The sequence below is a fragment of the Ovis aries genome, chromosome 14 (genome assembly GCF_016772045.2).
Source record: "Ovis aries strain OAR_USU_Benz2616 breed Rambouillet chromosome 14, ARS-UI_Ramb_v3.0, whole genome shotgun sequence".
Taxonomy (NCBI): Eukaryota; Metazoa; Chordata; class Mammalia; order Artiodactyla; family Bovidae; genus Ovis; species Ovis aries.
The window spans coordinates 44,110,987-44,138,153 of record NC_056067.1 but is presented as its reverse complement, the minus strand read 5'-3'; the positions used below and the strand labels follow the sequence as shown (position 1 = coordinate 44,138,153).

The following is a 27,167-nucleotide window of genomic DNA, read 5'->3' as shown; positions in this document are numbered from 1 at the left end:
ATCCCTTCTCCAGGGGATTTTCCTGATCCAGGAATCAAACCGGGGTCTCCTATACTGCTGGTGGATTCTTTACCAGCTGAGCTACCAGGGGAGCCTCCTGAGACTGAAAAAAGTGCACATAAAATTTATAAATATGAAATGTATAAATGTCCTTAATGAAATTTATTCCTATGGGGTCTGTATTCAAACATGCTGCTGATACAGTATGGTAGTAGTGGTTTAGTTGCTAAGTCGTGTCTGGCTCCTGCGACCCCAGGGACTGTAGTCCGCCAGGCTCCTCTGTCCATGGGGTTCTCAAGGCAAGAATACTGGAGTGGGTTGACATTTCCTTCTTGAGAGGATCTTCCCAACCCAGTGATTGAACCTGTGTCTCCCTCATTATAGGTAGATTCCCCACCAATTAAGTTAGGGCTGATACTGTATACAATCAAACAATTTGGGAGATTTCTGCACTACATTACTTTGTTCTGCTTATATCCCTAATACCTATGAAGTGTCAAATGTATACTGGGTTCTCAAAATTTAAGAAGCCTTTTATGGAAAAAAATCATAGAAACCAAGATTTACAGGGAGAAAAATAAATGAGCACATTAGCACAAACTGCAAGAGACCTCAAAAGACAAGAAGCACCAGATCTCAACCCCTCCAACCACTTCCTGCTTCACCTTTACGGTCTCTCTCTAAATAGATCCATATTATTCAAGTCTTCCTGTATCTATCCTTTCTTTACAATTTAATACAATAACAAGATTTATGAGGCATGGTAAAGCAATACCAAAGTAGCATAAATTACAGTAAAAACCTGAGACTCCAAATAAGAGGAACAGTTAAGAAAACAAAATTATAAGAGAAACATGGAATAGTATTTGACGAGTTGACAGAAAAATATGGGCTCCCCTGGTGGCTTAGAAGGTAAAGACTCTGCCTGCAGTGCAGAAAACCTGGGTTTGATCCCTGGGTTGGGAAGATCCCCTGGAGAAGGGAATGACTACCCATTTCAGTATTCTTGCCTGGAAAATACCGAGGACAGAGGAGTCTGGTGGGCTACAGTCCACGGTGCCACAAAGAGTTGGACAGGGCTGAGTGACTTTTTTTCACTTTCAACAGAAAACTATAAAAGCAGGATGAATTCAATGATTATAATTATGTGAAATGTATAACACATAAAGACTGCACAGTAATAGACATCTCTGTGCTCACTAGTCTCTAAATAAAACTTTGCAATTGTCCAAGTTTGAGAAAACAAACCACAAATATCCTCAGCAGTATAGCCAGACACTTAAATGTGGACAGGCAGGATGCTTAAATATTCAGCTTTACTACTGAAAATGTCTTGGCCACAAGCCAGCAAGTACAGCATGATATTTATGTTTTAAATTTTGAAAGGCAGCGAAAGATACTTTTATTTATTGTTTGACATGATTTATTTATTTGCTTGCTTATTTGGCTGTGCTGCATAGCTTGTGGGACCAGTCCCCTGAGCAGGGATTGAACCTGCGTCTGTGGCGGTCAGAGTGAAGGGTCCTAACCACTGGACTGCCAGGGAACTCCCTATTTATTTTTGTAACTGAAGTATAGTTGATTCACAATGTTGTTAGTTTCTGGTATATAGCAAAGTGATTCAGATAGACACACACATTCCTTTTACATTAAAATATGAAATTTTCATGATTTATCATGCATGTTATCCTTGTGCAGAAGCCATGCTAATTGTTCCAATATTAGTATATGTGTTCCCAAAGTGAACACTACTTTACATGATTTTTGAATGATGGAAGCATAGCAATTATTTTATCTTGAGAAGAGAGGAGTTCTTTCATTTTTTGCAAATTAAAAAAAAAAGTGAAACACAGTAAAACCAAACCCTAACTTCCGTTAATTCTATGGCACACAGCATAAATAAAAACACATATGAAAATGTACAGAAGAAATAGTGTTTTCTAGCTTTCTAAACTTGAAGATCATCTCCCAACTATTATGTAATTAAGTTGATTACACACTGCCTTTCTTTTTTAACTTGGAAGAGTTTTAAATCATAATTTATTCTCTGCTAATGAATATGAAAATAATAAAATAGATGGATTTGGGGTATGTTACAGATTACCAAAAAGATCAAGTATACAAGTATTAAGTCAATAATTATGAAAGAAAGTTAAACTTCTTGAACAATTACTTCAAAAAAAAAAAAAGGACTTAATTTTAATGAGAAAACTCAAATTTTTAAGGTACAGATAATTTCATTTTTTTAAAAATGTATTTTATTGAAGTATAGTTGATTTACAATGCTATGTTCACTTCTGCTAGTGATTCAGAGATATATATAAAATATATATAGTCTTTTTCATATCCTTTTCCATTATGGTTTACCACAGGATATTGAACACAGTTTCCAATGATTCCATTCTTTTCTCTTTTCTTTTTGGCTGCACCATGTGGCTTGTAGGATTTTAGTTCCCAGAAGAGGGACTGAATCTAGGCCATGGCAGTGAAAGCGCCAAGTCCTAACCCATGGACCACCAGTGAATTCTCGATTCCATTTTTAAAAACACAGAAAACAAAGAAAGCAATTTTATAATGCTAACATGACACAAAAACATAAAAAAAATACAAAAGACAGTACAAAAGAGAAAGCCATTAAACAATATAAAATATAAAAATAAAAGTACACCAATCTCACTAGCAAATATTTAAGATTAAAAGACAATTGCTTACCAACAAGCAGGTTTTATTCCAGACATATAATGATGATTAAAAAATTATATTTTGAAACAATTAGATTAAAAAAATGAAAAAAGTAGTACAGTGTCCATCACCCAGCTTCCCCTCCAACAGTAACATCTTGATTATCTATTGTACATTATTAAAAACTGGGAAAAATGAGGACACTGGCACAATATAATTAACTACACTAAGATCTCATAGTCAGATCTCAACAGTTTTGCATGTACTCATTTTCTGGTATGTCTTTATGTACAGTTTTATGACCTTTTGCTACATACACAGATCCACAGCATCAGCACCATAATCAAGATAACACAATGAAACTCTCCTGTGCTACTCCTGTATAGCTACCAAACCCTGCTGTTCTTTTTTAAAAATAGTAACTACACATCATACATTTCAAATGTTTAATTGATAAGCATAGGATTAGACTTTCAGATCCAAGTAACTACTTACCTATTTGTCTCTTGCTATCATTTCTGAGTTGCTCATTTTCTGGTCTTGAGACTTTATGTACTTCAGCTATAGAATATACAGAAAGTGACAGTCAACTTGGGACACATAATCAAAAACTTCTGGAAAGTCAGAAATGGAAAAACAAACAAACCCAGAACAAAACCAAAAATCCATATAACCCCACCACCATCACTACTTTGTAGAATTTGAAAGACTGAATGAACATTCTCTCAAGTTCAGTTTAAACCTTCTAGGATCATTTCACATAAAGTAAATCTTTTTAATGAAAATAAGTTGAATGGAAGATGCTGACCGGTCAATCAAGAAATAGTAAACAGCTAAAGTTCTACCTCGCCTGTGCTCTTGATTCTCTATTGGTTTTTGGCTGGTAGATGGTAAAGGCCTGGTTGATACAGGGCTCCTTCTCCCAACAGGTGCTGGAGCAGGTAAGTGAGCCGAGGCGGTCTGTACTGCTTGTTCCATGGTTGGGCTTTTTCTCAAAGGGTCTAACTGAGGGCTTGAACGACCTAAAACGTAACCAAAAGATAAGAAACTACCCTAACCTTTGGGCGTTTCAAAATAATCTAGACCCTAAAAAACCATCTAGAGCTTTATTTCCATCAATTCAAATCCTTTGCATACTTTGGATCCATCTACTCATTAGACCAGAGCTTAAAATTGTTTATCTTTTAGTGGGCTGGTCACTTAACAACTGTAAAAAAAAAAGAAGAAAAAAAAGTAAAAATAAATCCCACCCAAACAAACAAAAAACTGTGAAAACTGAATCTGTATTTCTACTTAGTAGAATAAGGTTTAACTTTTGGGGATGGAACAAAATTTCCCATGTATATTATCAAAGAGCATTTAGGCAGATCAGATGTAGGCTTTCCCCAACAACCACAATCACAAGATTATATTGACACTTTAGTCATTATTTTCAGAGGCTTTAACATTTTTAGTGTTTTCTGAAGATGTATCTAAAGTGATACACTTTAAGTATTATAAAGGAAGTAAAGAAGTAGAAAGTGCAGCGAAGTTTTCAATACCTTAGGGGCTTGGGTAATCAATACTAAAAGACCAGCAACAAATAAAACCTTCAGATAATTATACAATAACTATACTCAATCTTCACTATTTGAATGATCTCTAGGCAAGTTTTTGCTTAATATAGGTTTTGTACTTACAAATTCCATTTTTCCTTTTATGAGGTCAGAGCTTGGTCACAGTATGAACAGAAGAATGTAACACTGGGTGCTCCCATCATGCTTTTTGTCCCCTATGTTTGCTGTAAATCTCTGCTCAAGGTGCTCTCACATTCCATGATATTGTACCAAAATAGCTTTTGCTTTAAAAAATTATGCCCACTTTTATGTAAAAGAAAAAAAACCAAAACATCCCAAATGTGCTGCAAATGTTACTATCCACCTGTGCTGTATGCACAGGCTCCAAACTGGGGACCTGGCTGAGTGCTGATAGCACACTGGCTGCTGTGCACCAGGTGCTTCAGGTATTATTTATCAGTATCCTCCCCTGGTTTATGGTTACCTAAAGTATGCAACGACAAATGTGTGTCACTATTTCCAGCATGACATTAATGTCACAGTTCAGTCTGCCGTTAACAGAAACACTGTAATTTTCCCATTAATTATAATGGGAAATCATGGTACAAGTTTATGTAAGTTTGGACCTAAGAGGAAAATTTCTGTAATTATTTATCACCTTATAGAAGTATTTATTTGTTAAAATAAAGGTGATTTATTGAACAAATGTTATGTTTTTGAAAAGCTTGTTATTTAGGTAATTCTATCTTTAATCTCTATTTGTTTACTTAGTCACATCAGGTGTTAGCTGCGACACGCAGGATCTTCAACGTGTCATGTGGGACCTTGTGGCACAGACTCTTGTAGCGCACGGGCTTAGCTGCTCCACAGCATGTGGGATCCTAGTTTCCTGACCAGGGATTGAACCTGTGTGCCCTGCAATGTTATATGGATCCTTAACCACTGGACCACCAGGGAAGTCCCTGTTTATAGGTAATTTTATGACAGTACATTAAATGATCTTATATAGAGGCTTCTCAGGTGGTGCTAGTGATAAAGGACCCACCTGCCAATGCAGGAGATGTAAGAGACATAGGGTTCAATCCCTAGGTTGGGAAGATCCCCTAAGGAAGGACATGGCAATCCAGTCTAGTATCATTATCTGGAGAATCCCATAGACACAGGAGCCTGGCAGGCTATACAGTCCATAGGGTCGCAGACTTAGATACAACTGAAGCGACTTAGCATACATGCAAACATAAAACTCAAAAGCTCTTATTATAAATACACTCTCTCAAGTTACCTTCATTCTTATCTTCCCAGTTACAAGAAAATTCTAGGTGTTAAAATTTGATAAATTTCAGAAATTTAGTTGGTGAAATTAAAATGCAGAACCCCAGGCCTCCTTTCTCATTGTTTCTTGTAAAAATTTTTTTAAAAAACATTTTAACCTATTTAAGACCTATTTTAGGCTGAAGTATGAGGGAAGAATTCTGGAGTTAACATTCCAAATGATCAGACAGTTATCTGCTAACAATATCATTTACGGGACAACAAGTCTTTCTCTACTAATTTAAAAACAGCATCCTTATCATATATTAATTACTTATTTATACTTGGATCTATTTCTGACTTTTGCTCCATTCACCTCTAAATTTATTCCTGCACTGCTTTATTTTATGTATACTTTATTAAGAGGTAAGCCCTATCTCATTACTTTTAAAACATGTCTAAGTATATTTGCATGCTTTTAAGACAGTCTGTGTATGTGTTTTATTAGGTTCTCTTACAAAGTACAGTAAAGTTATTACACGAAGTAAAGTTCCTAAAACTAAATCTTTGTATTTAGAGATAAGAGATGCTTTTCTGATTATAGGCAACTTCTTTTATGTCCCTCTATTACATTTTCTTTCATCAGAGGCTGGTCATATTTATTATATATTTTCTATATAATTTCTATTTCTCATCATTGTGAACATCTTCTTTTATCCCCATTAATAATCAGTGGGTTAGGTTTTAGGACATCTATTGATTTTTGCACTTATTCTCTACATTTTAGCTCTAATTTAAGCCCCTTATTAGTTTTAGGTTTTTCAGTGAATCTCAATTCCAAGAAGAAAGTTAGCATTGACAAATAATGCTAATTCTAGTATTCATACTTCTTTCTTTTTTCTGACATAGCTAAAAATTCCAGAACAATGCTGAGTAGCAATGAGATCCAGAGTTCTTTATTACGATTTTAATAAGAATCTTTCTGGTGCTTCAATATTAAGGTTAATGCTAGTTATTAATTAAGACAGCTAACATCTACTGAGCATGTTCCCTGTCAGGTACTATGCGAAGGGCACTACACACATTTTTAAAAAATTAACCCTTACAATAAGTCTGTTAGTTTATCAGTAAGGTCCTATTTTATAGTACAGAAAATTAATGCTTAAAAAAATTAAGTATTCTCTCTCAGAAGGAAATCTTATGTTAAAATCTGCAAATAAATATGTTATTCCTGGGTAGTGAAATTGAGTATTTTTATTTTCTTCCTATGCTGAGTGTATTTCTTTCTTTAAAGATTTATTTTATTGAAGTACTCGCAAAGTTGTGTAATTTCTACTGTAAAGCAAAATGATTCAGTTATATACATACACACACACACATTCTTTTTTCATGCTTTTTTCCTATTATGGTTTATCACGGGATATTAAATATAGTTCCCTGTGGTATACAGTACACTTAGTCTATTTCTAATTTATTAATACTTACAAGAAATCTTCAGATTGTTAACAAATTAAAAATTAAGTTATTTTAAGTTAATATGAATAAAAGTACCTACAACTATTTCAAAATATCTAAAGTGAGATACACAGGACTATGTTTAGCACTGGCTTGATTTTACCCTGAAGAGTTTTTGAAAATATTGTCCTGATTACAGCATATTTCTGAAATGACTTTATACTGTTTTATTTGAAAGTAAATATCCATATAAAGCTATGGGCCAGTATCAGCTATTTTAGCAGATAAAGAAAAGGAATCTTAGAATCACTGAAGGTTATGAGGCTGGCTGGTAGAAAAACAAAATTAAAAACAAACGAAACAGGATCCTCTAAGAAGTTTATTAAAATGCACATCTCCAAGCTCCCAGGATTCTTATGTAGCAGTTCTCAGGATCTACACTTTAAAGAAGCATTCCAGATGAGATGATTTGGTTCTAGGTGACCACACTGAGAGCCACTGCTCTAGATTACGAGGATGACAGGAAAGATGCCACAGCCTAAGGAAGAGCTTGTTTCCTCAGCTACTATTTCAGATTCACAGAGAATTCATCCTCAGTGGTGAGTCTGAGACTAACCTATAATATTTAAGTATTATATACAAGTACATATTATATATGGCTCAGCCAGTAAAGAATCTGCCTGCTATGCAGGAGACTCGGGTTAGACCCTGGGTTAGGAGGATCCCATAAAGAAGGAAATGGCAACCCATTCCAGTATTCATGCCTGGAAAATCCCATGGATAGAGTCTGGTGGGTTACAGTCCATGGGATCACAAGAGTCAGACATGACTTAGTGACTCAACCACCATATACAAACAATATAATTGCTTCGTTAGGAAAAAAAAAAAATTCAAACAGTGTTCACCATTTTCATTTTATGATCTAAGAATTATGAAAAGTCTAGGCAGTGGAAGTCATTCAATAATATACTTATTGGGATAACAATTTAAAAAGAGCTAAATAGAAATTATATACGTGATTTACAAGCTGCAAAAGCTCTTCCATTCAAAGAAAGACAAAAACCACCACAGAAACTTAGAATGGAAATTTTTGAAGGAAAAACCAGCTTACCTTGAGATAGCTGTGTTTTTAGAGCTCTTGTATCCTGTGTAAAGGCAGAACCAACTGCACTGCTTTGGGAGAGGGCACTGCTGCTTGATGCTTCTGTTCCAAAGGATGTCAAGGAGCTTCCAGCTTTAAGAAAAAAAAATTTTAATGACAATAAAAAAATTTTTTTAAACCTTTCTATTATATAAATATACCATGTTAGTGATGATAAGTGTCCTTCCCCGTAACACTTGAGCAAATTAATAACACTAGAAATCAATGAAACTCAATCAAAAAATAATTTTGAGAAAATTTTGGCAGTATATACAAATAAAAGCAGGCCCATATGTACTCCAGCTTCTCTGGAAGCAAATGATTTTGGTAACATGCAATACTGTCTTGAGCAGTTATGCAGGTAGCACAGCAGAATGCACATCAGATAGAGAACCTTCAACACTAACATGAAGGTTCAATTATTTTAAAACCAAGTATCTGTATAAACAGCCAAATCAGCAGACAGGTCTACAAAGAGCTTTTCCAGCATTTCCAATGGGAGTCCATTTTAATGCTTCTCCTCAGGACAGCATTGTGGGGCTATGTTCTGCCTAAAGCAACCACGAAAAGTTCTGACAATGGGAAGAAAAAAATCCCTCAAAAGGACTCAATTCTTTGCTATATTAGGTTATGTCTATCTTCTCTACATTTCTTCAGAATTTATGAATCAATCACTTTCCACATGCTGTGATCTCTTAATATTTAATCTACATAGGTTTCCAACAGTCTTCCTTCCCCACCTCTAAATTAAATCTAAAAGTGGTACTCAGAATAACCTTTTATGAAATAGAAACATCATCACATCACTACAGTGCTTAGGACCCTCTGGTGGCTTCCCACCATCCTCAAGATAAAAAGTTCAAATTATCTGCCTTAGTTTATAAGCAATCGCCCCCACCCCCCGCCAATCTGCCTACCTCTTCCCTCATTATTTTCATGTCTACTCCACAACAGTTTAACCATCTGCTTTTAAATTACTTGAACATTATGAACATGTCCCTCACATCTTATTTTCAAGCTAAGCAACTCTAGTTCCTTCAACCATTACTTACCTTCACATATTCTTTAAGCCTTGCCTCTTTGACTTCTCCCTAATTTAATGAATTCTAGTTGTTCAAATCCCTCTTAAAACGGGGCTGCAGAATTTATCACAGCACCTCAGATGGTAACAATGAATGGATTCCTTAAGAGTTGTAATCCATTCAGGCTGTGGTCGCAGTCAGTTAAGGAGAGGCCTAACATAATCTCCCACATGCCCAGAAATGTTGAGACTAGTGCTCTCGATAATTCTGTAGAATGCTGAACCCATTTTTATTACCCCTAGTATCTCTAGGTACTGACCAAGATATAGACTACTCTGATGATGTGTATTCAACCTCTATCCCGCTCTGTGTTTTCTCACCTGACTCAACCTCCCACTGCTTGCCCTCTGGTTAGAAAACTCTTCTATATCTTCCATCTCTTTTCTGAGTTCTTGGTCATATAACACCCACCTCCTTCATGCCAATTTTGCTACTGATTTATCTCTAATTACCTTTTATGTATAGGGTGAGGGAGGGATCAATGTTAATTTTTTCCAAATAGATACCCAGCTGCTGCAACATTATTTGCTGGAAAACTTTCCTCCTTTCCACTGAACTGTATTGGCATCTTTGTCTTAAGTCAGCACTTAAATAAGTCTATTTCTAAATCCTCTATTCTTTACCTGTGTTTGTCTATTGTTGTGTTATCACTCCCTGTCCTCAATCTTGAAACAGCATATACTTCAATCTTCCTCTTTCTTCAAGAGTGTATCGGTTATTATACAGTTTGTATTTTCATACAAATATTAGGATCAATGTGTTAATTTCTATTTTTTAAAGTGTGATGGGATTTTTACTAAGATTATGTTCAACCTGTAAATTTGTAATTTGGGGCAAAAGTGTCACCATAAAAATACTGAATCTTTTAACCCATAGGCATGTATTTATGTAGATTTTTAATCTCTCTCAGCAATGTTTTGTCATTTTTATTGAAGAGCAGTTTTCCCAGCGTCAGCACTACTGACACGGTGGGCTAGACAATTCTTTGTTTTGAGGGGTTGTCCCATGCATTGTAGGATGTTAGTAGTAACCCTGGCCTCCATCCACTACCTAGTAGTAGTACCCAAGTTGTGACAGAAAAAAATGTCATCAAACATTATCAAACGTCCCCTGAGGGAGGGGGATGAAATGATCTTCCCTCTTCTCAGAACCACTATTACAGAGGCTTTTAAATATCTTTTAAAATATTCATTCCTAGGTATCTGATGTTACTGATGCTATTATAAGCTGCAATGCATTTTATATTTCATTTACCAATAATCTGTTCTCAATCAGCAAATTTTATAATTTGTCAGATGGTAAATAAAATATTCTAGGCTTTTCAGGCCACATGATCTGTTACAACTATACAACTCTGCACCTGTAGTGTAAAAGTAGCCACAACATGCAAATAAATGGGTATGGCTGTAGTCTAATAAAACAGGAGGCTGGCAAGATTTGGTCCACAGGCCAGTTTGTCAACCTGCCTATTCCGAATATAAAAATTTGGTTGATTTTTGTGTGTTTACCGTGTGTCACTTACCATGTTAAATTCACTTATTCATTCTAGTGGTTTTAATATTCCTTCACATTTTCTCTACACACAATCATGTCACCTTCAGATAATGACACTTTTTAGTTCTGCCTTTCCAATCTCTGAATCTTTTTTCTTGCCTTGTTGGACTGACTAGGACCTCTAGAAGAATACTACATGAAATGAGATACAATTCTGCTTTCACTTTATTCCTTACCTTAAGGGAACAGCCTTCATTATCCCACCATTACGTATGAAAGCTTTTCATTTCACTGATCAAATTAGGAAATTCCTTCCTATTCCTTAGTTGTTAATAAATGAGTATCAAATTTTATGGAACACTTCCTCTATATCTTTTGGGATTGCAGCTTTTCTGCTTCATTCTGTTAATGTGGTAAATTACCAATGATTTTCAAATGTTATAACATCTTTGCATTCCGGAGATAAACTTTGTCATTATGTACTAACCTTCTTATGAACTGCTGACTTCCACTGATAAGACTACATTGAGGATTTTTATATGTATGTTCATGGAAATTAGCTGTAATTTTATTTTCTTGTAATAATTTCCCTTCATTTTGGTATCTTATCTTGCCTTCATAACCTGGTGAGGAAGTGTTCTTCTCCTTTATTCTCTCAAAGAGTTTGTGAGATTGGTAAAATTATTTCTTCCCTAAATGGTAGAATTTACCAGTAAAGCAAACAGTCTAGAATTTTCTTTATGGAAGATTTTAAATTGCAGTTTCAACTTCTTTTAACTTTATGAAATTTTTTTAAAAGCCAATTTCTGGCTTTATTGATATTATATATATAGGATTAGTTTCTATTTCCTTTCTGTTTTACATTTTTTCTTCTTTCTAGTACTTTTCGGCTAATTTTCTTTCCTTTTTTTTTTACCCTTAATAAACTGGTAGCTTAGAGCACTGATTTTAAAAATATTTTTGTTTTCTTATATATGTGTTTAAAGGTATAAGCTAAGCAATGCTTAAGCTCCACTCAAAAATTTTGATATGTTGTGGTTTATGATCATTATATTTTAAAATATCTTCTAATTTCTCCTGTGATTTCTTCTTTAATTCATTAATGATTTTTGTAAGTTTGTTCAACTTCTAATTGTTTGTACATTTTTTCAAGTTATCTTTATTATTAATTCCAAACTTAACTTCTTGGTGGTTTGAGAAAATATCATGATTTCAATCTTTCTGAATTTAATGTAACTTCTTTTATAAACCAAGACTTGATCTATCCCATTGATTGATCCATATTTACTTTAAAAGAATCTGCTGCTGCTGCTAAGTTGCTTCAGTCGTGTCCAACTCTGCGATCCCATAGACAGCAGCCCACCAGGATCCTCCATCCCTGGGATCCTCCAGGCAAGAATACTGGAGTGGGTTGCCATTTCCTTTTCCATGAAAAGAATCTATATTCGGCAAGTGTTGGTGTTGGTGTACTATTTTATAAAAGTTACATTCACATTTAGGATTGTTACAGCTTTCTGATGAACTGCCCACTGTACTGTTATAAAGAATCCTTCTGTATCTTTGGCAGTACTTCTGACTTTTAAGCAGTGTTGTCTGACGTTAATTTTTCTAACATAGTTTTCTTGTTACTAGTGTTTATATAGTATGCCATGCCTTTTTCTATTCTTTTACTTTCTTTTAATTCCTCTTTTATAAATATCATATAACTGGGTCTTTTTAAAAATTTTTATTTTAATTCGAGGCTAATTACTTTATAATATTGTGGTGGGTTTTGCCATACATTCACACGAATCAGCTATGGGTGTACAGGGGTTCCCCATCCTGACCCTCCCTCTCCCCATCCCATCCTTCAGGGTCGTCCCAGTGCACCAGCCCTGAGCACCCTGTCTCATGCATCGAACCTGGACTGGTGATCTATTTCACATATGGTAATATACATGTTTCAATGCTATTCTCTCAAATCATCCCACCCTTGCCTTCTCCCCCAGAGTCCAAAAGTCTGTTCTTTACATCTGTGTCTCTTTTGCTATCTCGCATAGGGTCACTGTTACTATCTTTCTAAATTCCATATATATGCGTTAATATACTGTACTGGTGTTTTTCTTTCTGACTTACTTCGCTCTGTATAATAGGCTCCAGTTTCATCTACCTCATTAAAACATAACACGGTCTTTTTTAAAAAATTCAGTTTGATGATCTCTGCCTTTTAACCAGAATGTTCAACTCCTTTACACATTACTGAAGTAGGTCTTTTATTTATTTTTGGCCACATCACATGTCATGTGGGATCTTAGTTTCCCCCAACCATGGGCACCCTGCAGTAGAAACACAAAGTCCTAACTACTGGACTGCCAGGGAATTCCAAAGTAGATCTTTAATAATCCTTAGTCTGTCATTCTTAATGCATGAAACACTCTCCTGGTTTATACTAACTTTATAAAGTTCATAAGCAAGTTAAGTGTTCATTAAACTCAGTGATTAAAAATTAATCTGTACAAAACACTAGAGACCTAAGAGAATCACTGTCTAATATGATTTGATTATTTAAGCAGCTAAAATGTATTCATTTGCCTGACTGTTCAGGCAATATACCTCCTCTTGCCCACAAGAGTAGTATGAGAGAGAGCATGCCATGGCTGTTTGCTGCTTCAGTTTATTGAGATAATTAATTTTTCCTAAAGGCCTATGAATTAAAGGCAGTAGTGACCTAATCTTTGCACATAAGAACTATCTGAGTGTCAGCTTAAAAAAACAACGTTTTAATTCTACGCACTGTATCATTCCATTCAAAGTATGAGTATCTGTTTCCTCACAGTGGTGACAAAACAGAATATATTCAAACTTCTGGGTTTCTGTCAAATTGATAACGAGAAATGGTGTTGTGGTGCTGATTTAATTATCTCACCATAAGCAAGATTTAAGCATCTTTCCGTGTGTAAGGGCCATCTGTATTTTTTTTCTGAAAAAGGCAAAGTTAGTTTCTAACCTTAATCTATTTTTCAGTTGGGTTGTAGATCTTTATTTTCAGAAGCTCTTTAGATATTAAAGATACTAATCCTTCATGATATAAACTGCAAATAAAACTATAAAAAGATAATATATGAAAATTAAAATGGAAAAAATTCCCCCAAACAGCAGTAGAGTAATCCCAATTTATTTAAACCTCCTCTTTACATCAGAATACTAGGCACAGAAAATGAAAACAAGAGGCTTAGATTAAAATCTGGCTTAATTTGTATAAACACAAACTGTATCTGAGTTAATTCTGTTTCTAAAGAACATCTGCCACCTTAATCAATGCTACAGTTTTCCTCGTCCTCATTTAACTACTTCTAAATACTATATATAGTTCTTTAATTAGCCCCTCCACAAATTATTCTACCAGTATTGAAATCAAACAATCAAAAATAATTTGCTATTGCAAAAACTAGTCTACTCATATGGAAAACACAAGTAAAACCTACATTTTGACATTCAAAGAACACTAAACCAGCAAACCCCAATATAAAAATTAGATTAAAGTATTTATAAGGAATATATTAATGTATGTCACCACCACAAAATACTCTGATCAGAGGAGCAGGATGTGAGGAAGAGCAAAAGCAGCATTTGCTATGCAGACATTTTGTGCTAGACTGTTTCAAACACTTTTATAAATACTGTCAAGCAACTTCACAGTAATGTAGAAGGTAAGTACAATAATCCAGATGTTGGCTAATTATTCAACTTAGTGAAAGGAATCTCAAAAGGATAAAATAATTTGCAACTGTCTCTTATTCTGAATCCTCAGAATAGGATTCTAATAGTCGTAACTAAAATAGGGTATACCTTGATTTAACATGGATAAGTTAACATTGATCTTTCCTTGAGTAGGATTAGGAGGTACATGGACCAAAGTTATTTCACCTATCCAAGAAGTAGTTAAATATTTAAATTTTGATTAGAGATGAAAGAACTACCACCCCCAACAAAAATATATAAATTTGAAAAATGTCAATATTGTGTCAAAAAAAGGGAGTAGACTGAATATCAATATATTCCTCACCTAGCTCACCAACTAACTTCTCAACCATGCCTATCCCATTTTTTCATTTCTTCATATTGTGATATACAGACTTCTCTTTTCACCTACATATGCCATAATCAATCTGACTCTTCACCCTTCAGTACTAAAGTCATCTCCCTAAAACATATTCTCCTATATGGTTAACCACAATACCATTACCACATCTAAGAAAATGAACATCATCCTACATTTAGTCCTTACTCAAAGTTCCTCAATAGTCCCTAAAACATTCTTTATTATCAGCTTTTCCTAAAACTTGGGATCTGATCATACATTACATTTGGATGCTATGTTTCTTCAGTCTTCCCAAGTCTATAACAGCCCTGCTCCCTCTCCTCTTCACAACAGTGAATCCTTTGAAAAACTTGACCTTCTGAAAATATGTCAGTTTCTTCAAGGTTAGAATCTGCAGTTTTAGCAAGAATGCCCAGAAGTGAAGTTGTTTACACCTCTCCCCTGTATCATCACACCAGAAGACATATAATCAATAATTATGGCAATACCAAGCTTGATGAATTAATTAAGATGGTGACTAACCATGAGATTTCTCCACTATAAAGGTACATCTTATCCCTTTGTAATTAACAAGTAAATTGTGCTATGATACTTTAAGATTATTTTAACATCCTGTTTCAACCTCATTCACCCAATGATTTTAGCATCCACTGCTAATCCCTGCTAATTATTTCACTAGAGATTAACAATGGTGATTTTCTATGTTCACCATTCCTTATATTTCTTAACTAGCATTATTTTACTTAAAAAAAAAAAAAAAGTTTCCTTTTCCTTCTTTTTAAAAGGGGCCTAGATTCTGTTTAGTGGGGAAAAGTATTTAGAAAGCAAGAACTGGGTCTACACGTGTCCTTTGCTACTGGGTATCATTGCTTCTAAGCCTTTTCTATGAACAGAATCAGGAAATCATCAGTTTTTAAAAAATGAGTTCACACCTATACCTCCAATTCACATTTACTACCACAACACTGTTCTTTACCTTTCCCCATTCAATATGTGTATCTCCCTTCTCCAAGATAAAAGTACCGTTTATCAACATCAATATATTATTCATATGCCTTATCCTATTATACATACAAAAAATAGTTTCGAGATGAACACCACCAATACCACTACCAATTATAAATCCTAAATCACATTTTCTAAGAGTTGTATTTCTTCTTGTAAGAGTGTAAAATATCAGTTAAAAGTTTACTTAATTAACAAAACTATTAACATACTAATGAGTTTCAAGATAAACTTGAAAACTGGATTTGTGATTCAGTGAAATAAACTGATAAGTGATTATATCAATGAAATCAATAAAGGTATACTTAAAAGGTAAAATGCACAGCTACAAAAAAACAAAAAAGTTAATCTAACTATATCTAGTTGTACAGGAGAGCCTTTGTCTTCTAGTCACAAGCAGGACTGTTATTAGCCTGTCTGCATTTTCTTATAGTGTTGTGTATGTTAGTTGCTCAGTTGTGTTCAACTCTATGCAAAGGACTGTTGCCCGCCAGGCTCTTCTGTCCATGAAATCCTCTAGGCAAGAATACTGGAGTGGGTATTCCAGGGGATCTTCCCAATCCAGGGATTGAACCCGCGTGTCCTGCACTGCTGGCGGACTCATTTACTACTAAGCCACCAGGGAAGCCCACAGTGTTGTTTACTATTCCTTAACAATAGGATTATCTCCATTTCCCTTTTTGAAAACCCATCCTATTGGAAAAAAATGTTTATTTTAAATGGCTATATCTTGTGTAAATTTAAAATAATGCTCAATAAAATTTGGTAATTGGATATACCTAGATTTTAAAAAGCTACAATTCTAAGAGATGGCCTTTATGGAACCACTAATCATTAAGGACTGAAGTCTTCAAAATAACAGGTTACAAAAGGAAGATCAAACAATGTCTGAAAACTTGTGGAAGGTTTTATATATCTTTATGATAAAGACAGGAAAATTACGAAAAAGAAAGAAAGGAAAAAAGCACAACATACCAACACCAACAGCCCCAAACTGCTGGCCAACTAATGAGCTTGGACTGAACTGACTGTACGTTGGCATCCTGCCAAAAGGTCCATAGGAGCCCACTGACTGGAATGAAGAAGTAGATGAACCTAGTGAAGACTGAAGAAAAGATTATGGGTTAATTTATCAGGCTCTGAACAATATGTACATAATGGAAATAAATCTGCATATTTATATTTTAAAGAAAACTATTAAATTACAATTACTAGACAGAAGCAATTACAACTACTTGCAACATGCCTTTAATGTTATAACAGCTAAATAATCTGACTGCAATATTTGATTATATTTGTCAATTATACTTACTGTGATTTATAAACACTTTTTTCTACAATGAACTCCTCTTTTAGGTTTCATTTTAGAGCAGATTTAGGAAAGAACCAAAGAAAAGTTACCTGCGTAAATAAACTGTTTAAAGAAAAATCAAATTTGGTTATATCAACAGTACTAAGTTTCAGTCTTGTGCTGACACACGTAAGATATCTCACTTTTGATTTTACTCTTCTTTTCAATCGTTAGAGGTATACTATTACATTTACAGGCAAGAGATGCAGAAACAAACTATCCCATACAAAATCATTTACTATCTATACTTTAAATATAGTTATCGTTATGCTGGGGCTTCCCTGGTGGCTCAGACAGTAAAGAACCTGCCTGCAACGCAGGAGACCCAGACTTGATCCCTGAGTTGGGAAGAGCGCCTGGAGAAGATCCCCTGTTCAGTGCAGGCAACTATTTCTATGAGAACGTGTCTTTTCTCCCTTCATTTAAGAAGTTTACATTTTCTCAGGGATCTTCAGTTGTGGCATGCGGGATCTTTAATTGCGATATGTAGGATCTAGTTCCCTGACCAGGGATCGAACTCAAGCTCCCTGCACTGGGAGTGTGAAGTCTCAGCCACTGGACCACCATGGGAGTCCCAGCCATTTCTTAATAAAAAGCTTATCTTGTATTCAGAAGAAACAGTAAATAAACGTTAAAAGGTACTTTTTCTCCTCCTCCCCCAACCATTTTAATTTTACACAGCACTTAATATTTTCTTTAGGAGCGTTCATTAGGTATTTCCTTTTAAAAGCTGGAAGGTACATTCTATGCAAGATAATGCATATATATTCTGCATATTTTTAACAATCAGTTTTGTGAAAAACTAAGACTTTTATCACTCACAGCATAAAAGAGTAAGTTAAAAAAGACAACAAGCATAATTTAGTGCAAATTACCAAAGACTTCTGATAAGAAAAAAAGTTGGTAAGAAAATGGATTCAGGAGGAAAGTCACATGGGGGCAACAAAGCTTTTAATCAGTTATGCCCTATATAAAATGCCCATGAAATACTCTTATGTTAACCTGTCTCCTGTGCTGCTGCTATAGTAGAAATCCAGAGTTTCTATGTATTTCCAGTTAACATATAAACGGGTACTATAATGAACATCCTCTTTAACTCATAATTTGCAATCTATTAGACATCACATGTTTCTGTTTTTAATAAAATACACAAATTTTCAAATTTCTCTTAATGAGAAGCCTTAGGCTCTTCTTTTTAATACTTTATTACAGAATCGAATAATATATCTGTATATGTTAAAACCTTTTTGTGTTTGTGCTGACTATATAACACTCCATGTACACTATACAAACATATAACGTGATTCAGCATTTTTCTCATTAAACCTAGTAATCATACCTAAGAGTAGCCACCATCATCCTGGTTTGTAAAATGAACCATGTGTGAATAAAATAATAATAGAATATATGTGAATAATATAGTGGAATGGATCTTGGATTCTGGAGCCAGAATGCCTGGGTCTGTTCAAATTATGGCTCTATTTCAATTTCCTCACTTATAAAAAAGAATAACTATAGTACCAAGCTCAGAGAGTGTTGTGAGGTTTGCCTTATTATATGTGCAGTGCTTTTGACAGCGCTTCTCATAAACTCAGAACTCAATAAACATTAGCTACTTTGTTGCTGCAATCAGAAAATTCTTATGATAAAAATTAATTCCTGGTTTTCTCTGGTGATCCAATGGTTAAGATTTCAGGCTTCCACATGGGAACTAAGATTCCACATGCTGTGTGGCGGAGCCAAAGGAAAAAAAAAAATCCCTCAGCTATTTCTTACTCTACTTAGTTCTGATTTATCATCTAAAGAGAGAAACCTGGATGAGAACATTACCCAGTTATTCTGGGTATCTAGGTAACTAGAAAATGGTAATAAGTTCCATGAATATTCAATAGAGAAAATTTAAAAGACTAAAACAAGGAGGTAAAATCCAAGGCTAGTTATGTGTATGAAATTTATTTGTACTCCAAGACAGATTTACAACGTTACCTGAACAATAGCTGGGTCCTGAGGCAAAGAACATTGTGGTTTTGGTGGCTCACAAACAGTAAGGTCTTTAATATCACTCCCACGGAATATTATGTATTCAAAGACTTCATCTCGAGGTGGTATTGGACGATCTGTTGGTCTGTCTTCTGTACCAAAGGACCGAACTGGTAAGAAAACAGAGGATATGAGACAGGCGTCTACTCACTGTATTCAGATAGCGCCTTTTATGGTGCACTGTTTCAATAATACTAAGGGGCACTTAAATGCCCTCCATGAGAAAGCATTCATTAATTTGTAGCTAAAGTAAATCTTTTTTAAAGTCGAAAAGAAAGTGGGTTTTGCATAGAGTTACATGTGTTCAATTTAAAAGACTATCAGTATTATGAATACTGTATTAGAAAGTATTGTGTTCTTTCTACATTGTCACTTACTTACATCTTTGGTGGTTGTGGTAAGAGGTGCTAAAAAAAGCCCTTTCATTATTGATTTATTTTTAATGTTCCCATTCAGCAAAATAAAAAACTGGCAACTCGTATGAGTGAGTGAGTGAGTGAGTGAGTGAGTGAGTGAGAGTGTGTGTGTGTGTGGTGAAGATTTTCCCAATCTACAAAAATCCCAAAGTCGGGAAATTGAGCTTCAGGTTTAAGATAAGACAATGAAAAGAATATCTTCCTTGGTTAGTAGTACATCCTCTAGAAACCAAGTAAAGCCTCTGTGAGCTACTCGGCTCCATGGGACAGCCTGAAATGCCCTAGTTACCTAAAATATCTACCTCGTAATTAAATCTGACTATTCTAACACTCAGGATGGCATTATTCAAAGTTGAACTGTGACCAGCTGTTTCAGAGTAAACTAGCTAAAAAAAAAGATTTTGGAATCCACTGACTCAGATTTTCTGTGAAGAGGATACAGAAATCTATATCTATATTTTAAATCAATTCCTCAAGAGTTTCTTATTAATACTAAAGCTTCAGGTTCACTCTCTTAGGAGACTTCTGAAAATGTTGACATCCCCATAGACACTCCAAATAAGAAAGCCTGCCATATCAGATATTATTCATTTAAAGAGTACCCTAGAGGAAGCAAATCCCTTAACACTGTGCAAAGTTTTATATTTTTCTGCAGAACTTATCCATAGCTAGACTGAAGATAATATTTCAGCTTAAATGCCTTTTTCTTAATCCTAAAAATTTTTTGAGGTACTTATGAGACTTTCAGGAAAAGATAATGGCATAGTTGTAGGTTTGCAGATGACTATTCCACCCTATAACTAAAGAAAATTAAAAAGTTAAAATACCCCTAAACCAAGAAAATACCTCAAACCTATACCATAAAACTTTATTAAAAAGTATCATGCAGATATTTTTTGAGTTAGTCCACTCTGGAAGGCCAACTCCAGAATCCACATATAGCATGCTAAGAATTTCCCAGGCATACTCCAGCTTGATGGATGAGGACACAGATGTGATAAAGGAAAAGATGTAGAATGTCAGAGCTGAAGCTCCTCTCTCTCTCTGGTGGCCAAACAATACTGTATCAGGGCAGAAGTAACAGACATGGTTTTATGTTTTGTCCTTTAACCAAAAAGAAAGCTAGGAAAATTACAAATGGATCAATCCCACTCCTAAACTCAGCACCAGCACTATTACCACCATACAAAGTTTTATTAAGTCCCAGACCTCCAAAGGAACAAATCAGCTCATCCTGAAGCTGCGGGCAGGTGGGGTGGGGTTAAAGGTCTTCCATCTATAAAACCAAAGAGAAGCTCTATTAGGCTATCCAAGGCATAACAAAACCATTCAAATGATATCCATGTATCCAAAAGAAGGATGAAACAAGAAAATTTCAGAAAGAACTGCTTTATATTCTCAAGAAAAGTAAAACTCACATACTGAAAACACATAGAGTTAAAGAAAGAAAAAAAAGAGGTAAGACAAACATAGCTGCAGAATAAACATAATAAGAATAGTTTCTCAGAAAGACAACAGAACAAGTAAGACAAAATGCAACTAAAGATATAACAAATTTCCTGACATAAGGACCTAAATATGATCAGAAGGTTTCACTGTATTTCCAGGAAAAAAAAAAAAATAAAGAACTTTAGTGCAATATAAGCCATACAGACTTATCCTTTACTACATCAAAATAAAGAACTCACAGAGACAATGGCATTGAAAAATAAGAGATGGACAATAAAATCATTTAAACACATTAATGTATGTGACAATTTACCCAGGTGCAAGTGTGCATGCGTGTTCACTCACTCAGTCGTGTCCAACACTTTGTGACCCCATGCCTCCCAGGCTCCTCTGTCCATGGAATTTTCCAAGAAAGAATACTGGAGTGGCTGGCATTTCCTACTGCATTCCCCACCCAGGGACTGAACCCATGACTCCTGCATAGGCAGGCGGATTCTTTACCGCTGAAGGTGCTAGGATAGGATGCAAATTTAATAGTTCTGAAAGACTACAAAGTTACCAAGTGTTAGAAAAGGGAAGTGAAGCTGCTCAGTCCTGTCTGACTCTTTGCGACGCCATGGACTATAGACTACCAGGCTTCTCCAACTGTGGGCTGTTAAGATGGTATCTATTTTACACTCTATTCTCAGAAAAGTTGGGAGATGAAAATAAGAAGCAAAGGAAACATGAAAGGAAATTCATAAATGAATACTCCCAGCTTTTACAGTAAGGAGTTACCTAATAAAAGTTTGGGGGAAGTTGATAAATTCACATACATTGGCTTAAAAATTTGTTATCTTCGGTCATAAAGATAACCCACAGTAGAGCTGAAAATTAAAAGCATACTTTCCAACATATGGTATGAAGAAAATCTCTATCATCAGCAAGAGAGTCAAAGTAAAAAATCATGGCAACAGACACCATGAAGAATCATTTGCACACACTGAGAGTTTGAGAAACAGGTTCTAATGATAGAGACTATTTGATCAGTTTTAATGCTTTCAGGACAGTTCTTCTAGTATTATAAAAAATAACTTAATTAGAACAGCAATAAGAAGGGTATAAATGTCCGGAAGATAACAGAACAAATGAGAGGTAGTGAAGGCTGGAACCTGGATGCTAACAGCAGAAAGAGCAAGCAGGACAAGAACAGACAAAGTAGAAAATTACCAGTACTATTCTGCTACAAATAATTTTAATACATGAATTAGCTCATGTGCAACTGGCTAATAAGGGAATTATGTCAGTACAGTCAGAAATCACATTGTTTCATCCCTAATTTATTTTAACCTGCTATTTTATTTATTGTATTTTAGGGAGCAGTGGCTAAACATAGAAAACCGTGTAGGAACAGTGTATGATTCCCACTCACCCCAAGTTTCCTCCTGGCTCAGTAACCAGTCCTTACTGTGTGGTTCTTCCTGATCCTGATGCACTCTGTCCTTGCCTCCAAGTAGCAGACTAGCTCTGTTATACTTTCTTCCATCATGCTACCTTACTTTTTTTCCCTTTCAAGCTGGCAGACAACTCCATTGTTAGGTATACTTCACCAGCGATTTTGATACTGTTATCTATTAATGCTTTTTCTTTTTGGTCACATCACCCGGCTTGCAGCAACTTAGTTCTCTACCCACTGTTGAACGCAGGCCTCAGCACTGAAAGCGCCAAGTCCTAACCACTGGACTACCAGGGAATTCTCGATTTTTCTTAATTGCATTGTTGTTTAGTTGCTAAGTCATGTCTGACTCTTTTGCAACCCCGTAAACTCTAGCCCATCAGATTCACTGTTGTAAGAATACACCACATGAGATCTACCCTCTTAACAAAATTTTAAATGTACATCACAGTATTGTTAATTACAAACAAAATTACAGCAGAGCTCTACAACTTTATCACCTTGCTTAATTGAAACTTTCTGCCCACCGAACGACCATGCATCTTTTTCCCCTACCCCTAGCAACTACTATTCTCCAGTATTTTTTCTTCTGTGACTTGGAAGATACAATGAAAAAGGAAGCAGAAGGTCAGTTTGGAAGTTACTGGACAAGTGATGGTGAAAAGGTACTTAAAGAGGTCAAAATATAATATGATTTATTAAATGTAATTTCTTACTCAGAATCTACAACTCTGTCCACATTTTTCTTCCCCAAAATAGACTGCTATATTATTTGTAACATCAAAAAGTTAGGTGAACATACAACAACATTAAACATACTATGCATGAGGCAGATTATAAAACTATTAATTTCAGAAGATTACAACTATTTAAAATAAATACATAGGTGTAAGGGGCATCATGCAAGATGGTGGAGTAAGAAGATCCAGGAATGGTCCCTCCACCCAAACAACTACTGGGCTGGCAAATGATCTGAAGAAACCATTTTGGCATTATGGAGTCTAACCAGATGCCTGTAGAATCCAAGTGAGCATCTAACGAAGAAAGAGGTTGCTAACTTTTGGTGAATTCTGGCATTTTGCACAGCGGCTGGCTATTACCATTCATCATCTCCCATCTCTGTAAAAGGCAGCTATGGGGACAGTAGCCCATGTTTCTGGCTAGCTTGCTGGTGCCATGTGGGGAACAGGGATAGTGTCCTACAAAACTTTAGGGTTGTATGCTATGATCTACCTAAAAATTCACTGAGAAGCCAGCCAGAGAGGCTGACCATTGTTTTAACCCTCAAGGGCAGGGCAAAACTGGCTTCCTCAGTAGTACTGGAGAAAGCATTTAGAAGATTTAGAATATCTTTTCTCCCCCTCAACAACAGCAGAATGCACATTACATTACGCATAGAACATTCTTCACAACAGACCAAATTTTAGGCCAAACCAACCCTCAATAAATGAAAAAAATTGAATTTTATCAAGTATCCTCTCTGACTAAAATGGAAATGAGGCTAGAACTCAGTAATAGAAGGGAACTTAGAAAATCACAAGTATTTGGCAATTAAACAACTGACTCATAAAGAGCCAATAAGACAAAAAAGATACCGCTAGGGAAAGTAAGAAAAATTTTATATGGCTGATTCATGTTGAGGTTTGACAGAAAACAACAAAATTCTGTAAAGCAATCAACCTTCAACTAAAAAAATAAATTTTTTTTAAAAATAAAGAAAAAACTTGAAGACAAATGAAAAAGAAAACACCACCTGCCAATATTAGGGGATATAAAGAATGCCATACTCAAGAAAGAAATTTATAATTATAAATGCTATATTTTAAAAATCTCAAATCATCTATTAAGAAACTAGAGGAATCTGCCTGTGGTCCAGTGGCTAAGACTCTGTGCCCTCAACGCAGGGGGCCCAGGTCTGATCCCTGGTCAGGGAACTAGAACCCACAGGCCACCACAACTAATAGTCTGCACACCGCAACTAATGAGCGAAGAAACCGAGGGTTGCAACTAAACCCGGTGCACTCAAAGAAAGAGAGAACAAAAAGATGAAAGAAATCAGAAAAAGAGCAGACTAAGCCCAAACCCAGCAGAAGGAAGGAAGGAAATAATAAGACTGAATTCAAGCCAAGATAAACAACACAGCAAACAGAGACACAGAACCATTAAAACCACAAGTTGGTTCTTTGAAAAGATCAACAAAATAGACAAACTTTCGCTAGTCTGCTGCTGCTAAGTCGCTTCAGTCGTGTCCGACTCTGTGCGATCCCAAAGACGGCAGCCCACCAGGCTCCCCCATCCCTGGGGTTCTAGTCTAGACTACAGAAAAAGATGGGGAAATGTAAACAACTAAAGTCAAATGAAAGCAAGAACATTCCTACCAACCTTACACAGATTAAAAAACTTATAGGAGAATACTACTAACAATTGTATGCCAACAAAATAGATAATCTAGACAAAAAAGAAAAATTTCCAGAAATATACAAATAACCAAAACTGACTCAAGAAGAAACAGAAAATCTCAACAGATCTTTAACAAGTCCAACAAAAGACTGGGCTGGTAGTCAAACCCTCCAAAGAACCAGGACCAGACTTCACTGGTGATATCAAATTTCACTGGTGAATTTTACTAAACATTTTAAGAATTAACATCAATCCTATTCAAACTCCTCCAAAAAAAACAGAAGAAAAAGGAATATTTCCTAACACATTCTATGAGGCCAGCATTATCTTGATACCAAAGCCAGACAAAGTTACCATAAGAAAACTACATGAAAATCTCTTAAGAATACAGACACAAAAATCCTCAACAAAATACTGGCAGGCTGAATCAAAGAGTACATCAAAGGGACTATACTTCATGACAGTACAGTCCCTCTGACTAACTGTGCTGGCTAGGCCTTCTAATACACTGCTGTATAACAGTGCTGGAAGTGGACAACCTTGTCCTGTTTCTGTTCCTAGGGGAATGTTTTCTGTCTTTCACCACTGAATATGATGCTGGCTATCATGGAGTAAACTTCTGAAAGTTCCTTGGACTGCAAGGAGATCAAACCTCTATCCATGCAATTCTCCAGGCAAGAATTTACTGGAGTGGGTAGCCATTCTCTTCTCCAGGGAACCTTCCCAACCCAGGGATTGAAGCTGGGTCTCCTGCACTGCAGGCAGATTTTTAACCATCTGAGCCACCAGAGTGAAAGTGAAAGTGAAGTCACTCAGTCGTGTCCGACTCTTAGTGACCCCAGGGACTATAGCCTACCAGGCTCCTCTGTCCATGGGATTTTCCAGGCAAGACTACTGGAGTGGGCTGCCATTTCTTTCTCCAGGGGGGTCTTCCCAACCCAGGGATCAAACCCAGGTCTCCCACATTGCAGACATGTGCTTTACCATCTGACCCACCAAGGAAGCCCATATAAATAGGTTCTCATCTCTAGCTTCTGACCAGAGCTCCAAAACTTCTGTTAATTTTTTAAAAGATAAATGTTCTAATGTTTGGTCTTTGACTCTGGTTTGTGACACACAGCTCCTAGGTGATATCAGAGCATCACCCAGGAACTATGGATGGAGGTTTGTAACACTGTACAGGAGGCGGTGACCAAAACCATCCCCAAGAAGAAGAAATGCAAAAAGGTAAAATGATTGTCTGAAGAGGCCTTACAAATAGCTGAGAAAAGAAAAGCGAAAGGCAAAGGAGAAAAGGAAAGATAGAACCATCTGAATACAGATTTCCAAAGAACAGCAAGGAGAGATAACAAAGGCTTCCTCAGCAATCAATGCAAAGAAATAGAGGAAAACACTTGAGATCTCTTCAAGAAAATAAGAGATAACAAGGCAACATTTAATGCAAAGATGGGCACAATAAAGGACAGAAATGGTATGGATCTAACAGAAACAGAAGATATTAAGAAGAGGTGGCAAGAATACACAGAGTGTGTTAGTCGCTCAGTCGTGTCCAACACTTTGTGACCCCAGGGACTGTAGACCATCAGGTTCCTCTGTCCATGGAGATCTCCAGGCTAGAATACTGGAGTGGGTTGCCATATCCTTCTCCAGGGGACCTACCCGACCCCAGGGGTTGAACCCAGCTCTCCTGCATTGCAGGCACATTCTATACCATCCGAGCCACCAGGGAAGCCCCCAATGTATCTGGTATAATGGAAGACTATTTAGCCATAAAAAGGAATTAAATTCTGAAATATACTACAATATGATGAATTTTAAAAGCACACTAAGTGAAAGAAGTCCATCACAAAAGATCTCATATTAGGATTCCATTTATCTGGAGTCAGAAAATCTACTGAAATAGAAAGCAGATTAGTGGCCACCAGGGGCTGGGGAAGGGGAAATGAGAAATTAAAGTAAGTGTCCTTCAAACTGTGGGCAGAACACAGAAGCACTACACAAAAAAAGATCTTCATGAGCCAGATAACCAAGATGGAGTGATCACTCACCTAGAGCCAGACATCCTGGAATGTGAAGTCAAGTGGGCCTTAGGAAGCATTCCTACGAACAAAGCTAGTGGGAGTGATGGAATTCCAGCTGAGCTATTTCAAATTCTAAAAGATGATGTTGTGAAGGTATTGCACTCAATTTGCCAGCAAATTTGGAAAATTCAGCAGTGGCCACAGGACTGGAAAAGGTCAGTTTTCACTCCAATCCCAAAGAAAGGCAATGTCAAAGAGTGCTCAAACTATAGTATAATGAACTTTCAGATGTTCAAGCTGGATTTAGA

At 35.9% G+C, this 27,167-nt stretch overlaps 1 protein-coding gene and 1 pseudogene across 13 annotated transcripts in view; both read right to left on the bottom strand.

The window, feature by feature from the left end:
- Window positions 1-27,167, bottom strand: part of LSM14A (LSM14A mRNA processing body assembly factor) — a 52,232-nt gene that overhangs the window by 9,264 nt on the left and 15,801 nt on the right. For 10 of the 13 annotated variants that reach the window (XM_060398033.1, XM_012190140.5, XM_004015149.6 and 7 more), the window contains 5 exons: window positions 19,085-19,248; window positions 16,723-16,852; window positions 8,056-8,178; window positions 3,528-3,704; window positions 3,178-3,243 (listed from right to left, as the gene is read on the bottom strand). In XM_060398033.1, the coding sequence (XP_060254016.1) occupies window positions 3,178-3,243; window positions 3,528-3,704; window positions 8,056-8,178; window positions 16,723-16,852; window positions 19,085-19,248 (660 nt within the window). The remainder of the gene's footprint in view (window positions 1-3,177; window positions 3,244-3,527; window positions 3,705-8,055; window positions 8,179-16,722; window positions 16,853-19,084; window positions 19,249-27,167) is intronic. The other 3 variants (XM_060398039.1, XM_027978202.3, XM_042231955.1) reach the window with 1 other exon arrangement.
- Window positions 1,653-1,749, bottom strand: LOC114118171 (U6 spliceosomal RNA; annotated as a pseudogene).